The sequence below is a fragment of the Arvicanthis niloticus genome, chromosome 2, assembly GCF_011762505.2.
Source record: "Arvicanthis niloticus isolate mArvNil1 chromosome 2, mArvNil1.pat.X, whole genome shotgun sequence".
In the NCBI taxonomy this organism is placed as follows: domain Eukaryota; kingdom Metazoa; phylum Chordata; class Mammalia; order Rodentia; family Muridae; genus Arvicanthis; species Arvicanthis niloticus.
In genome coordinates this window covers 10,300,684-10,315,679 of record NC_047659.1, presented here as the reverse complement: position 1 = coordinate 10,315,679, position 14,996 = coordinate 10,300,684, and the positions used below count along the sequence as shown (strand labels likewise).

Below are 14,996 nucleotides of genomic sequence, written 5' to 3'. Positions count from 1 at the left end.
AGCAGATGAATGGGTCTCAAGGAAGAGTGTATCGGCATGTTCCCAGCCTTCTGTGGATGGAGGAGAAGGGGGCAGAGCAGGGTCAGCCTGTGACTGCCTAGAGACCTGCTATCTCAAGGCCTTCGGTTAACCAGCACTTAACAAGGAGGAGCTGAAGGACAGAAGAGGAGGATCCTGGAGCCACCAACACAGATGACCAGCCCTGAATTTGGGCTCCTGAACAGTAGACCCAAGATGGCCATCAGAAATGTCTTCTTAGTTGGAGGACAGATACCAAGTCACGTGTGATAGTCATGCTGCAATGACAGGCTGTCCTCAGGCCACACACAAGCTAGAGTCACTGGCAATAACCAGCAGCCCAGGGTAACTTTGGGCAACGAGAACATATTTGGACAAGAAGGAGAGACTTTATCTGGTTTTATACAGTCAATTCTGTCATCCGCTGGCCATCAGGCAGAGAAGCTGTAGGTGGGGATAGAGTATCCCTCAGAACCAGGAAAGACAGGGCAAGGCAATGCCTGCCTCCCACCCCAAAGGAGTGGGACTGAAGTGGTACATTCCCCTGATTAAGGAACAGGGGAGAGAGCCGGGCAGTGGCGCACGCCTTTAATCCCAGCACTTGGGAGGCAGAGGCAGGTGGATTTCTGAGTTCGAGGCCAGCCTGGTCTACAGAGAAAGTTCCAGGACAGCCAGGACTACACAGAGAAACCCTGTCTCGAAAAACCAAAAAAAAAAAAAAAAAAAAAAAAAAAGGAACAGGGGAGAGAGAGAAGCTAGGTCAAGCCCACAGGGAGGCCCTGGAGCCAGAGCCCTTGGAGGCCATCAAGTTCCAGAGGCAATTTCAGGGACACTGGAGTCAGCCAAGACTCACAGAGGTCAAGTGTAGCAGTGGGATCCAGAAGCATCCTAGTGAATGTCACTGCACCAGACCTGGCCAGATGTGCAAAATTGCTCAGCATTCTGTGCCGTGCGTGCTTTTGTCTCGGAACCTGTGGACAACATGGCATTTCTGATAAACGGCTCACCTCAGATTCTCAATGGAGAATCTGGGAGAAGGGTAAACAGTCAAAATGTTCATGAAATTGTCCAGTGAGACCCTCGTGTTTTCTTGGATGGAGATTTGGTGGGATGAGTTTTCCCTGGCCAGGTGCTTCCAGATATGTCCCAGATGTGCTGTAGTGGAAGCAAGGAAACAAGGAGGAAGAGGGGAGGGGCTGGGCTGACCTACACTGCCTGGGATGTTCTTGCCTCCTTAAGAATCAGCTGGGTTTTCCAGACTGACTAAAATTTACCCCCTTTCCTCTGAAGCAGGGGACGTCTTTATGCCACACTGGGGCCTAACTGGCGGGTTCCAGTTCGGAATTCTCCCAGAACTCGGAGCTGTGTCTACAGGTATACATTTGTTTATTTTCTCATTTGACAGATGGTTTGGGGATGTTCAGTGAGGGAAAGGCTCTGTGCCAGATGTATCATAACACTATCTCTGGTGCTCTGATTGCTCCAGAGAGGTATGGTTCTCTCTGGGAGAGAGGAGGGGACCATCAGAGAAAACAGTGCTGGAAGAATGATGGGAATTAGCCAGATGACTAGAGAGGGATTCTTAGGGCCAGAGCTCCCAGCAGGATAGACCTAGGGCTGTGAGGCATCAGGGCTAGAGAGCTCAGTGAGGATAAGTGTAGGAAACCAGAGACGGGTTTCCTCTCTGCGGCTGGGGAGGCGGGCAGAGCCACATCTGCAGGAGCAAGGATATTGCCTGCCTGGAACCACCGTGGGACCCAGGGAGGCTTAGTGGAGAATGAGAACTGTGTGGGTGGAGAGGCTATGGGAGAGGGGCAGCAGGAATGGAAGCAGGAACTGGAGACAGTATTGGGTTGTCATCTAAAAGGAAATACAGTGGCTTTGGTGGAGAGGTGGGATGGACAACCAGACATGATTAGGACCTAGGACCACAACATCCTTGGAACTAAGTGGCAGGTCATGAGTAAGGGAAGAGACTTCCCCAAGTCTGGCCTCACTACTGGCTTGGTGACCAGCTTGGTTAAGCCAGGTGCCTGTGGACATCCAATAAGCAGGAGCACAAGACTCTAAAGCATGGGACAAGACTTAGACATTGTCACAAAGACAGTGCCTGATCTCAGTGAAGTGGGTGAAAGGAAAGCCAGGAGGAAAGGAGAGCAGGCTGGTAATGCGGGGCTTCTGTTCCTCCTTTCCACTGTACCTGACACCTTTGCACCCTCCTGCTAACATGAGGAGGGCCTGGCAGAGCTGGGCTGCAGGGTATAAACCTTAGGCATGAGCACAGGGAGCAGGCAGAAGGAAGTGAAGGGCTTGGTGAGAGCTTTCTAAGGAAGCCTACCCTACTCTTTCTTTGGTGGCTTTGGCCCAACCCCAAGAGTCCTCTGACTATGGGAACATCATAGACTATCCCGGGAGGCACGATGAGTGGGAAGGTCCCAGGTTTCAGCTGCTCTGGGGCTGTATCTAACTGAGAGTCTCCCTTTAGCCCCACAAGCCCTTGCACCTGTACTGTGGGAAGCTCAGCCACTGTGCCCACTATGGAGGGGCCTCTGAGACGGAAAACCCTGCTCAAGGAAGGCCGGAAGCCTGCAGTAAGTCACATGCATTCCTCATAGGCAGTGTGGGCTCAGGTGGTCTAGAGACCTGTGGTCTTAGTTTGGGTTTCTGTTGCTGTGAAGAATACCATGACAACTCTTATAAAGGAAGACATTTAATTGGGACTGGCTTATAGTTTCAGAAGTGTAGTCCATTATTGTCATAGTGGGAGAAATGGCAGCATGCAGGCAGACACGGTGCGGAGAAGGCGCTGGGAGTGCTACACCTCGATCCACAGGCAGCAGGAACTGCCCCACTTACGCCTAGCTTAAGCATACGAGACTTCACAGCTCAAGTCCACAATGACACAGTTCCTCCAACAAGGCCACACCTCCTAGCAGTGCCACTCCCTATGTATGGGAAAGCATTCAAACATGTGAGTCTATGGGGGCTATTCCTATTCAGACCACCACACCTTCCATTCAGGCTCCTACCTCTAGCTGTAACCATTGGGCAGGGAAAGGCCTCCGTTTCTCTGTGACTTAGAATGATACTCCATTTCCTCCTGGGGGCCATCTGTGGCAGAGAGCCAGCCTGTGGGTACATGGGCAAGTCAGAGCCATGGTGATAATCTAGAGGGTAGACAATGCCTGGACACTCAGCTCCAGGAGGCAGTGTGGCCCACTATGTGGTGCTCCCATGTAGACTCCCTAGCATGCAAGCTACAGCAGGGAAAGCACAGAGACAAGGCATCAGGAGGATCATCATGCCTGCCACCAGGATTCATTTCAGACTGGGATGCCACAGCCACCGTGACTCCACATGACAGCCTCAGCTCCTTGGGTGACAGTCTCATCCTCAAGCTGCCTGTCCTCATCGTATCTGCTCTGTCTGACTCCTATCTACAGAGTTGTCTAGAGACTCCAGCTGCTGTGAGGATGCCAGGGTCCTGTCACCTGCCCTCTGCAGGTCTTCTGAGAGTCCTTGTCTCTAGTTGCCAGTTAGATGGCTGGGCGATGGATAAGGTGGAGAGCTTACACCCCAGCGCTGGCTGGAATTGCTCTCTAAAAGCCAGAGCTTCCTACAGCATGAGGCCCCATGTCAAACCCATGGGAAGGACTTCTTCCCTCTTCATACCACACCACACGTACGTAGTGGTCACAGGACAGACCGAAAGTGTTGGCTTTACAGTTGAGTCCCAGGGATAAATAACACTTTTGGAGTAGGGGACAAGTACCTTTGCCCACTAAGCCATCTCAACAGCCAGGGACTAGCATTTTTTTAAAGTAAAAATGGAAGAGAATGGAAAATGTCTGCCTTCTTTACAAACAGTAAAGATAAGTGTTTAAAGATAAGTAAAAGCGGGCGGTGGTGGCACACACCTTTAATCCCAGCACTTGGGAGGCAGAGGCAGGCGGATTTCTGAGTTCGAGGCCAGCCTGGTCTACAGAGTGAGTTCCACAGCCAGGGCTATACAGAGAAACCCTGTCTCGAAAAACCAAAAAAAAAAAAAAAAAAAAAAAAAAAAGATACGCAAAGATGTGAGCCTTTTTCAGTTGAGCATGTGTCTGTAGCTGTGCATCCTGTGGTGTCAGAGAAAGGCTGGAAGACAGCTGTTCCCACTAGGAAGAGGACTATATCATGATTCTGGCTAACCTGCTCCTGGGAGGTGTGGTCCTTTCCTTCCAGACTGGGGTGCTTACATTGACATTGCAGACCTGCAAGCACCACTGAAGGCCTCGGTCTGTCAGCGCAGCCCATGACAAGCATTCCATTTCTAGGCAGAACTTTGGGTGTCTGTTTTTCTGGTATACCATTGGGTCAAGCTCCCCAAACACAGGGTTTATGCCCTGAGGCACCTTCCACAAGGGGAAGAAAGGAAGGAGTTGGAGAGGAGAGAATATCTCCCGGAACCGGGTAGAGCTGGCACTGTCAAGGATGGCAGAGGGCCAAAGAAGAGGAGGCCTGGGCTGGCATGAGTCGGGATGGCCATGTCCACCATCTGGCAGTCCGAGGCCACTCCCTTCCCCAGTATTACCACTCTGCCTGTCCTTCTGCAGCTGTCTTCGTGGACCAGGTACTGGGTTGTACTCTCAGGATCCACCCTCCTTTACTATGGAGCCAAGTCCTTGCGGGGCACAGACAGAAAACATGTAAGTCCCCTGAAGACTGCCCGTGCTGGAATTCCTCTAGTGGGAGTGACCGCTGTGGCTGCAAGGGCTAGGGTGGGCAGGACATTTGTCTGGTCCATGCTAGTCTCCCTTGCTGAGGGCAGGGTGTGGCCCAGGCCTCCCAGCTGACTGTTGCTCTTTTTTAGTATAAATCTACACCTGGCAAGAAGGTCTCCATCACAGGCTGGATGGTACAGCTGCCTGATGATCCCGAGCACCCAGATATCTTCCAGCTGAATAACCCTGACAAAGGTGGGTAGCAAACTGGGCTGGAGCCTCTGTTCCCTCTCTGACCAGATGTGCACCCTGAAGCTCTGACATCATTATTTTCCCTTTACCCTAGGTTTGCACAGCACCCAGTCTAGTCCTTCTTGCTGCTTAGACTCTGGCTAGTGCTTCCATTGAGCAGTGAGAGCGGCCTTGCCTCTGACTTAATGGGTCTGTCCTCCCTCAGTCTGTAGCCTAAGGTCTTGGAGTAAATAGCAACCAATGTGAGATGAGGCAAAACCTTGGGACCAGAAGGGTCTTGGCTCCTGGCTTTCAGGGACTCCCGACATAGCTTTATTATAAGACTGGAGTGTCCAGGTCCAGTGGCAACTCAGAACCCATGTAACTTCCAAAAGCTCCAGGCTGATCTTCCCTGCTTCCCTCTCAGTCCCTGCTAAAAGGAGGGAAATGGCCTCGTCTCATCCTGCCCAGGAACCGTGTCTTCACTGACAGGCCCAGCAGTCCATATCCAACTTCCTTGGTATTCCAAGTTACAGAACAAAAATCAAACAGCAGCAGCCACTCGGTTAGAAGCTTACACATGCTCATACAGTAATCAGAACTTTCGAGTACAGAGTTCAAGCACAGACAAGTCATCTGGGGAATCATGCTAATTAAAGTTTGTCTTTGGGGTCTGCAGATATGACTAGAGACCCAAGACTATGCATTTCTAGCAAGTTCCCTGGGACGGATGATGGGGGTACAGTCCAGGGGACTATAAGTGTCATGTTCTCGTGGTTGCAGCTGAGAAATACAGGTGCCCAACCACCTCAAGGATCCCTGCAGGTAGCGAGGCAGTAGACTGCCAGGGCCTCTGCTCTGTATCGGGGTGACTGAATGTGTGTCAGCTACATACACAGGTGTTCTTACTCTCATGCCACTTCCCCAGTGGCCTTGGCCAGGACCAATGAGGTTTTCATTAGAAGTAAAGTTTTGCCCACGGAAGCTCCGTGAGCCCTGGTGGCAGTGGGGACCACAGGCCACTCCTGTTTGAGCCAGTGGTTCTCGACCTTGCTAATGCTATGACCCTTAATACAGTTTTGAATGTTATAGTGATCCCCCAGCCATAAAATTATTTTGTTGCTACTTCATAGCTATAGTTTTTCTACTGAAAAACTATATGAATCATAATGTAAATATCTGATATGCAACCCCAAAGGGTTCACAACCCACAGGCTGAGACCTGCTGGCCTAGAGGAAAGCAGTGTCCCCACACAGGGGGAATGTGACATGAGGTCAGTGAGCAATACCACTGATAGAATTAAAGGGTCTATAAACTATATATGAAAAATTATATCTTGGTCTTCAGTAACAAGTAATGTCTTCCTTTCTTTATGAATACAAGCATCATGTGGTAAGAATTCCAGAAGTGCTGTGGGTTGTGTCCCCAAGAGAAATTACAGGCGTTTCCACAGCAAGCATAGCTGCAGACCTCTCAGGACCTCATTGGTGCTCTTCTTGAAATTCCAGCATGGTGTTAGACCAGCTCTAGGATATACATACAGACACACAGACAGACTCACATCACATCACACTGTTTAGGTAGTTTAGTACTGAGTCTCGGTATCGGTGATTTTCTTTCTATTTTATTTCATATGCTTGAAAACATTGGTTTGAGAACTGCTGGGAACCTGGTTGTTAAGGGTCTTAGTCCAAAGATACCTGACCTGCCAGTGCTGGCTCACCCTAGCCTATGGCAGCTTTTCCTTACTCATCCAGACTCATGCTCCCACAGCACACTCGGGCCAGCCCTCCTGTGTGTCCTTCCTAACCAGGGACTCCTTTCCCCATCAGGCAATGTTTACAAGTTCCAGACGGGCTCCCGTTTCCACGCGATACTGTGGCACAAGCATTTGGATGATGCGTGTAAAAGCAACAGGCCTCAGGTAACATCCCTCAGATCTTATGTGTCACCGGAAACCTTTAGAAAGAAGGTCTCCCTTTTTTCCTTCAGAGCCCACTAGGGCTGCTCCCAGGCACCCCTCTTTAAGATTTTTCTCATGAGTCAAGGCAACCTTTGCACGAATGAAGCCTGGCTTAAAGCAGAATGTTCTATCTTTTCCACATACCCATTAGGGGACAGTGAGGTGGCAAATGTGATATTACCCAGTGTTCCAGCTCTAGCATCTATTTAGTTTGTCCCCCAGAGCTGAATTCATTGGAAAACAGAAAACTGACCAATAGGTCTGTTTCTCTGCCTACTACTGGGGAGTGTCCTAGTAACATCTAAAATATTTAGGGACATCCATGTGCCAGGCAAGGCTACTGGACCTAGGTCCTGGTCTAGCCTCTTCCTCTGCTGTTCCCACCCCTCTCCTTGACATCCATGGCTTTACATGCACCCATTGGCAGAGTGTTCCCATGTCTCTATGATGTGAGTTCTCCTACTCTCTTCCATTGTACACTGAGGAGCCTGAAGCTCAGAAGTGAAGGACAACTGTGCAAGATCCCTTAGTGAGTAAGTAGTGGAGCTGGAATCCAACTCAGTCCACCTGATCCCTAACTCTGACTTTGTAGCTCCTGACTGAGAGTCCCTGTCATTGTACTAGACAGAGAGAGAGCCAGGAGTACAGCCCCTGCTGGACAGGCCTGTGACAGGAATGGCAGCCTCCATCGTCCTGCTCCCTGCATGCCACATGGGCAGCATTGATGCCACAGGAAGCCCAAAGTAAACTACCCTGGAGCACACTGACCTGTGGGACTGCAGGTGTGCACACTCTGTCCTCAAGACCAAATAGCAAAGCATGCTCGTTGTGGCACTGTCCATGGTAGAAGAACACCAGAAACCTCCAGCCTGTCTGAGATCCCTGAGCAACACCAGATAGCTATCAGTAAGATGGTGGCAGGTCTAAGGAGGCCCAAAAGGCACTGGAGGGTGATCTCATGTGCTTTTAAATGTATGTGAATATTTACAATATGTATGTGAGCATATTCATGTAAAATCTCTACAGTGATATATAAGAAACTATAATTCTATAATTTTAGAGTGCTTACCTGTGAGATAGATGAGCAGATAGACAGACAAAGTCTTTTTCAGTGGTGCTGAAGTTGAACCCTGGGCCTCAAGCATGCTAGGTAGTTGGTCTGCCACAGAGATACACTCCCGGCCCAGCTTACTTATATCTGCACATCAGTGTCACTGCCCATCTCTGTGATGGGAATACCTGTGATTTGGGCCCACTGCCATCTCAGGGCTTGAACAAGGTTGCTGCTGAAGATGCATTAAGAGGAAAACCTGCATCTTCCATTCCAGTCTCATCAGCTCTGGGCTCCCTTACTTTCCCTGAGCTATCACAGCAAACTGAAGCTCACCAGCTGTTCATGGGCAGCCCCAGGACCTGTATGCAAGAGGCCATGTGGTTCTAGGTCTGCCTGACAACATTGTGGTAGGCACCTGGCCAGGAAACAAGACAGTCTCAGCCAGGAGCAGAAAGGGGAGCCCTGAGTGAGTTCACACTCAGAGGAATAACAGCAACCAGAAAGTGCAGCAAACTCATGCGGCAGACTTTCATGTTGTCCAGAAGACTCCTAAGTGGGATTTCATGCACTGGCTGATATGGTATGCCAGTACAGTATGACAATACATCATGCCATGGCAAAGTCCTGCCATGTGTTTGTCTCTAGTTTTCAGACCTAGGGAAAGAAGAATTTTCTTTTTATACTTTGTTTCTTTTACATTTCCAATTTGCTTTTTACTAACTTGCTTTTATACTGTGATGTATAAAACATGGGGACAATCTCATTACTCAATGGGAGAATAGAGGCGTACTTAATCAGTCCTTATGCACCTGAGAGAGGAAACCTCTGGAGAACAGGATTGCAGAAGTGTGGCCTTCCACATAGAGTCTGCAGTGAAGACTGTTTCTGTTTGCACTGAATCTATGTATGCTTATTTATAATGTATGTGTAAGAAGCAACAGCAGTAGAGCTAGCTGTGGCAACACTCAGGAGGCTGAGGCAGGAAGATCATGAGGCTAGCCTGGGCTACAAACAACCAGAGAAGACAACAGCCAAAAACAGCGGTAGAGAAACAACCATATACTCACCTCAGCCCAAACCTAGAAACCCCAACAGGTCCTGAGACCTTCCCCTCCCCCTAAAGTCGGTTTCTCCCTCCCTTGACTTCCCTCTTCTGATGTGTGTTCCTTCCCTGTCCTGAGGAGGAAACCCAGGGCTCAGCTGCTAGGCCAGTGCTACCACTGATCTATGCTCCAGCCCTCATTTACAATTTAAAAACCTCAGTTAATAACAGCCATGCTGTGTGCTCCCTGCTGCTCCCTGCTCCTCTGCACCACAATGCTGGCACATGTGGCTGCAGGGCACTGCTGCACTTCTCTGTCAGCTCTGCCTGTCATCTCAGAACTGATTCCCTGTTTTGAGGCTGTGAGCATTCTTGCAACTGCATCTTGTTCTGATTTCTCATTTTGTGAAACGGACACCAAGATGGGTTTATTTTGTTTGTTTGTTTGTTTGTTTTATGAAATAATGTCTAATCGTACCAACTAGAACACCAAAGTAATGGCAAGGGAGGAAGTTCAGAGCTGGGGGTCTGGAGGCGACTATGAGGGCAGGGAAGTACTACAGTGGGGCTGGTAGGCTGGGGGAAGGTATTGGAGTTCATGATTTCCCCAGACTTCCTCCTCCTGTGCTGCTCCCTGCCATCCCTTAAGACATCCCCCACCTTCTAGGCTAGTTTCCCCTCCAGATACATTCACCCTACTTCAGCAGGGCCTATCCTCCACACCCCAAACCCAGTTAGTTGTCTTTGGCTCAGAGGCTAGTGGTGAAGAGTGTCTCAGCCCTGGCTCTAACTCTCTGTTTGGCCTGTATAAGCCCCAGTTTCCTCGTCTTCAGTATGGCAACCTTTCTAGCATCTGCCTGATAGAGTTCAAGTGAGGGCTCCAGAAACAGTGCATATGAAGTAGTCAGAGAAATGCCTGGCACATGCAGTCACTCCCCAGTGGAAGCTATTATTGCCATGTCCTTTCCTCCCCATACTTGCATGGCCCTAACTGTAGGAACTACCCTACCCCTGTTCATTTCTGTGGATTGAAACTTTGACAAAAGAGTGAGCTTTCTCTTCTAGGTACCTGCAAACCTTATGTCATTTGAATGAGTATCTGCAGGACGTGGTGTGACTGCAAAGGCTTCTGAGAGCCTAGACAAGGTCTGGTGGAAGAGAGCAGCTCTGGGCATAAGCTGTGGGCCAAGGCACTGGAGTCTCATAGCTGGACTCGAGGAATATGGCTGTGGCCTTACAGTCCTGGATGGCTTCCCAGTGTGAGATCCACCTGTCAACCCACAGCAACTCTCATGAATCATCCTGCAGCAGCACCCCACCAGGTGGTTGTCAGACCCCAAACTGCACCCCTATGCTCCCTCTCTGGGCCATCGTCTGTCCACCAGCTGCTTCTGCATCAGGGGAGCATTTGACCCATGTTGGGTTCTCCATGCTTTCTGCTGCACACAGAGTGGATGGCGTTAATCTTCGAGAGGTCTGGAGAGCAGAGATGAGCTGCTGGACAGGCTTGTTACACCCCAAGTGCACAGGCCACTTGCCCACAGGGCCGCCTCAGATTTTGTATACCCCCAAAGCATCCTCTGTGTGTGTGTGTGTGTACTCTACGTGTGTGTGTGTGTGTGTGTGTGTGTGTGCGCGCGCGTGCGCGCGCGCACGCGCTTGTGCGAATGAGTGTCAACTCTCTGAGAAACATACATTTTGGCACAAGACTTGTGACATCACACACTTATTGGCTTTGAGGCCCTGCTTAAAGCTTTAGTTACAGCCTTGTCCTCTAAGAAAAGTCTGAAGGGAGTCCAGAAGCTCCGTGTTAAGGGTCCCTTGAGTTCTTTTACTGTAAACGAACAATGCCTTAAATTGCGTCTTGTTTTCTGTTCCTATGGGTGCTATTCATCTGGATGGCCTGTTCCCTGGGCCCCAGGGCCTCCTGGGTCTTGTTGTCAGCCCGCCTGAGGCAGAATCCGTTTCAGGACCGTGTCCTGGGCACTGGCCTGCTTGTTCCCTCCATGAGCTTTCCTGATGGGCCTCTGGGCCCTTTTTATCTCACCCACTCCTGCCATGCTGGTGTGGGAAGCTGGGGCCTTTTCTCTCAGCAGCTTGGAGGCCCCTACAGTGTTCGGTGGTCAGAAGCTATGCCACCCTGCATTTTCCCACAGGGCAGAATTGTGCTCCTGTCTTCTCACCCTTGCCACCACTGCCAGGGCCAGCCACACTGATTCCTGATCACACAGGGAGCTGAGTGACACGGAGGCCTTAAGCCCCCTCAGTCTTGCCCCTAAATGTAGTCACCAGCAAGTTCTCATCCAAGTTCAAGGGCCCAGGTGTTGATGACCAGGTGACAAGAGAGCCAAACCCTAGAGAGTGAGATGTCCAGCCTCTGCATTCATGAACAAGGACCTTTATCTGTCACCTGTTGTCATAAATAAGGTGATTTTCACTTTGCACATTTTAACTCAAGTATATTGCCCTTTGTCATCACTGATTCTCTCTATCCCTCTTCCTCCTTGAATCTGGGTACCCTAACCCTGAGAAGAAAATCTCAGTTTTTTGGAAAAGGCTGAATTTCTGGGTCCCTGTGGGTATCATAGTTTTACACAGTAACCAATCATGAAACCGTCCCACACAATAATGGAGAAGCTGCAGACAACACCATAACCATGAACTTACCACCAGAAAGCTCTGTATTATAAATAAATGGTGACACTTCTCTAAAAACATGGATGACTTGGTGGGGCAAGTAGTTGTCGCCATGGTAGTATGTTTTGGTAAGCCTCGCTGTACTCTGAAGCTAACCGTCCTATGGGCAGAGCCTGAATATGTTCATGCCGAGAGAAACTCTGTGTGGTAAAGTCGATGGCATCAAACCTTGACCACAGCTGCCTTGCACATCCACCCCACCAGGGGTCCAGGTGTGTGCACCGGATTCTACCAACATCTGCTCCAGTTAGAATCCAGAAGATGAATGAGGGGGTCAGACACTCCGAGCAGAGCCATGTGCAGTCACACTTTAACCTATACCAACCCCGAGCCTGCCTGTTAACTCCTAGAAAGCCAGACCATCAGCTGCCTGTCTCCTCTAGGCATCTGTCCTTGAGCTCATGTTTGGGTTCTCACATGTGCAATGTCAGACATCAAAAGCCCCAGAACTTCCATCCCACTAAGGTAACTTTTTGCCCTTTACAGATTTGTCTTATGAGACACAAGTGTTTTCTTCCAGGCCTAATCTGAAAGAGCACAATCACAATTATTTTCAAAGTGTTTAATCTCCCTAATTGAAGCCAAACTCCCCTCCCACAAGCATTCTTACCATGGACTCTTGAAGACAACTACTTGCACTTGATTAGTGAAAAGCCTTGTAGGACTCCTGTGAGCCTTGAAGGGGGCAGGAGAACCCTGTAGATGGAGTTAAAAGATACTTGGCTCTTCAAGCAGGGCCTTAGGCCAAGCATACAAGCTCAGTGCTGACGTCCCCAGTGCTGGCTTGTCACACAAGGCTGCAGGGGAGGTGGCCAGGTCATGTGACGGAGACAGAAATCTTTTGGTAGATTCTTAGCCTGGAAAGGAAGCTGTTCTGCACTTTTGTTCCACTATCCATAGCACACAAATACTGTGAAACTGTGGGTGGTGGTGCCAGCTACTGCCTCGAAGACAGACCATGGCGCCCCAAACTGAGGCTTGTAGAACGCCATTTAGAAACTGGGATGGGCAGCCGGTAGTATTATGAAGTCCCAAGAAAAGCCCACTCACGATAGGAGTAACTGTCCCTCTCCAGTGTACAAGTTTTGTAACTCAAAGTCAGCCAAGTGTCTGCTGGCAAGCAAGATACCTTATAGATACTGGACTTGGTGGGAAGCACCAGAAACACTCTCCTACACAAGCCAGCAGGAGAGTTCGGTCTTCCCCTTGCCTAACCAGATGCTTTGCGTACTTGTTGGACCAAGACGCTGAGCAGGTAGACACATTTGTGTCTTGCCAGCAGGCTCTCTGTATTTCTCCTTCTTAGCAAGATGGCCAGTGTTTCAAGTCCATCAGTTTACTCTTGCCTCTTGAGCCTAAGAAAGGTGTGCTGGTTTTGTTTGTTTGTTTGTCTTGTTTATTTTTTAATATCAATTTTCAGATGGAAAATGATCTGTAAAACTGGGAAGCCATTTATAAGCCAAGGCTGCTTTAATCTGCATGTGGGATCCAAAGCTTTGCAACCTCTATTGAATATTGCCAAAAGCACAGCTTCTCTTGTGTGACCCTTAAACTGGCCGTATGTCATATTGATATGTTGGGTGATTTCATGTTATAAAACAACAACAAAAAAACCCTACCTGCACAAAGCCCTTTTGAAAGTGTATTTATTCCATAAACATTTATTCATATCTCAAGTGAATACTTCTTACACACCAGGCTCTACCCAGACAGAAAATGGCTAGAAACAAGACAAATCCAATTTTGGCCTTTGTAGAACTTCCCAGTCAGTGATCAAATAATCACCCCACACACCAACTTTCACAAGGCCCTGCCTCTCCCCTACCCCTGAATACAAATCTTGTGCAGTGGTTCTTCCAGGAAGATTTCAGACTGAATGGGAATGTTGGGAGAGTAAGTTGCATTGAGGACTAGTGGGAGTCCTGACACTGGAGACTGGCTGGCTCTGAGCAGCCAGATACAGATCTGTGTTCAAGAGTAACCAGGGGTTACAGGGAGGATGCCAAAGGCAGAATGAGAGAGTAGGGTCTGAGTGCTTGCCATATGCACAGCCCCTCCTCCTGCCCGTTTAATCTGTAACTTCAGTGTTACATTCAAATACAGTATGAGTGGGAGCTGGGTGTCCCTGGGAGCCGAGGACTTGGACTTTGGTCCACCTTGTAACCTGCTGCTGCACAAGTGTGTGTCCTGTGGACAGCCCCAAATTACCACTCATAGCAGCAAGATCATCTGCCATTTTGGAAGGACTGTGATAATTCAGAAATGAAATAATAGTGATTCATTTATTAGTGAGGTATACTCTTTAATAAATTTCGTGCCAAAATGCATGGTTTCCCACTTAGCATTCAATATGTTGTATAGAGAGTAGTTTTCAAATTCTTACGTGTTCTTCCAAGTAAACTGAAAATGAGTTCTTACATCTTACTTTGTTTCTTGTTAAATCTGCTGCACCTCCCCAAGCTGTCTTTTCTTTCCCAACAGACCCTGCATGCAGTTGTGTGAGTACTTTTCTCTAACATTGTAAATTGTCTCATCTGCAATAACCACTGAACATCATCCCTCCTTGGGATTCTTTAGATTTTTGGTGAAGTATTTTGTTACCTCAGTCTTGTATCAAGTTGCTGTATTTTTCAGCTTGTTACACTGATAATTGTTTCACTAATTAAATACTTTAATGTATATACATCTTTGTTTACTTTGAAATTAAATGTGTTTTCCAATGAATATCGTTCCATTTATTAGCGTCACATGCAGTCATTTTGGCAGGCAGCTGCTGTACTACATGCAGACGTGGAGGAGGCATGGACTGCCCAGGGCTCAGCTGAGAGTAACTAGTGTGTAAACACATAGGATGGAGAGGACAAGGACAGTATTGTGGGTCTCTTGGAGAGGAAGACAGAGGGGGCCTTGAGAGTTTTCAGATCAGAAGCTGCAGAGCATTAAGGAGGCTGGCAGTAGGAGCGGGCACAGCGGGGGTCAGGGAGCCAGAGAGGACAGGATGCACATAGGGAAAAGCAGGCAACCAGAGATTACTGAGTGAGAATTCCAGTCAGCGTGATATCTGAAAAGATACGTCGGGGAGGAAGTCTTGATGCAAAAAGCATCGTTTGATTAGAGGTAAAGGGAAGGGTATGAAATAACGCTGGAGGTCGGGGTGGGGGGAGCAAGCGCCATTGAGCGGAGCACATGAACGAAGAGAACTCGCTCGTTGGGGATCCCAGTGGCAGCTCCCAGGCATACACACCCATTCTTGCTCCAGTCTCTGCTTGAATGTGCAGCATCAAGGG

At 49.0% G+C, this 14,996-nt stretch overlaps 1 protein-coding gene across 12 annotated transcripts in view; it reads left to right on the top strand.

Annotated features, from left to right (window-relative positions):
- Positions 1-14,433, top strand: part of Ralgps1 (Ral GEF with PH domain and SH3 binding motif 1) — a 252,182-nt gene extending 237,749 nt beyond the window's left edge. For 9 of the 12 annotated variants that reach the window (XM_034496562.2, XM_034496560.2, XM_034496561.2 and 6 more), the window contains 6 exons: positions 1,309-1,392; positions 2,504-2,609; positions 4,614-4,706; positions 4,871-4,976; positions 6,786-6,877; positions 10,078-14,433. In XM_034496562.2, coding sequence (XP_034352453.1) covers positions 1,309-1,392; positions 2,504-2,609; positions 4,614-4,706; positions 4,871-4,976; positions 6,786-6,877; positions 10,078-10,107 — 511 coding nt within the window. In that variant the 3' untranslated portion in view covers positions 10,108-14,433. Of the gene's footprint in view, positions 1-1,308; positions 1,393-2,503; positions 2,610-4,613; positions 4,707-4,870; positions 4,977-6,785; positions 6,878-10,077 lie in introns of those variants that run through there. The other 3 variants (XM_076928534.1, XM_076928530.1, XM_076928535.1) reach the window with 2 other exon arrangements.
- Positions 14,434-14,996: the final 563 nt, after the last annotated feature.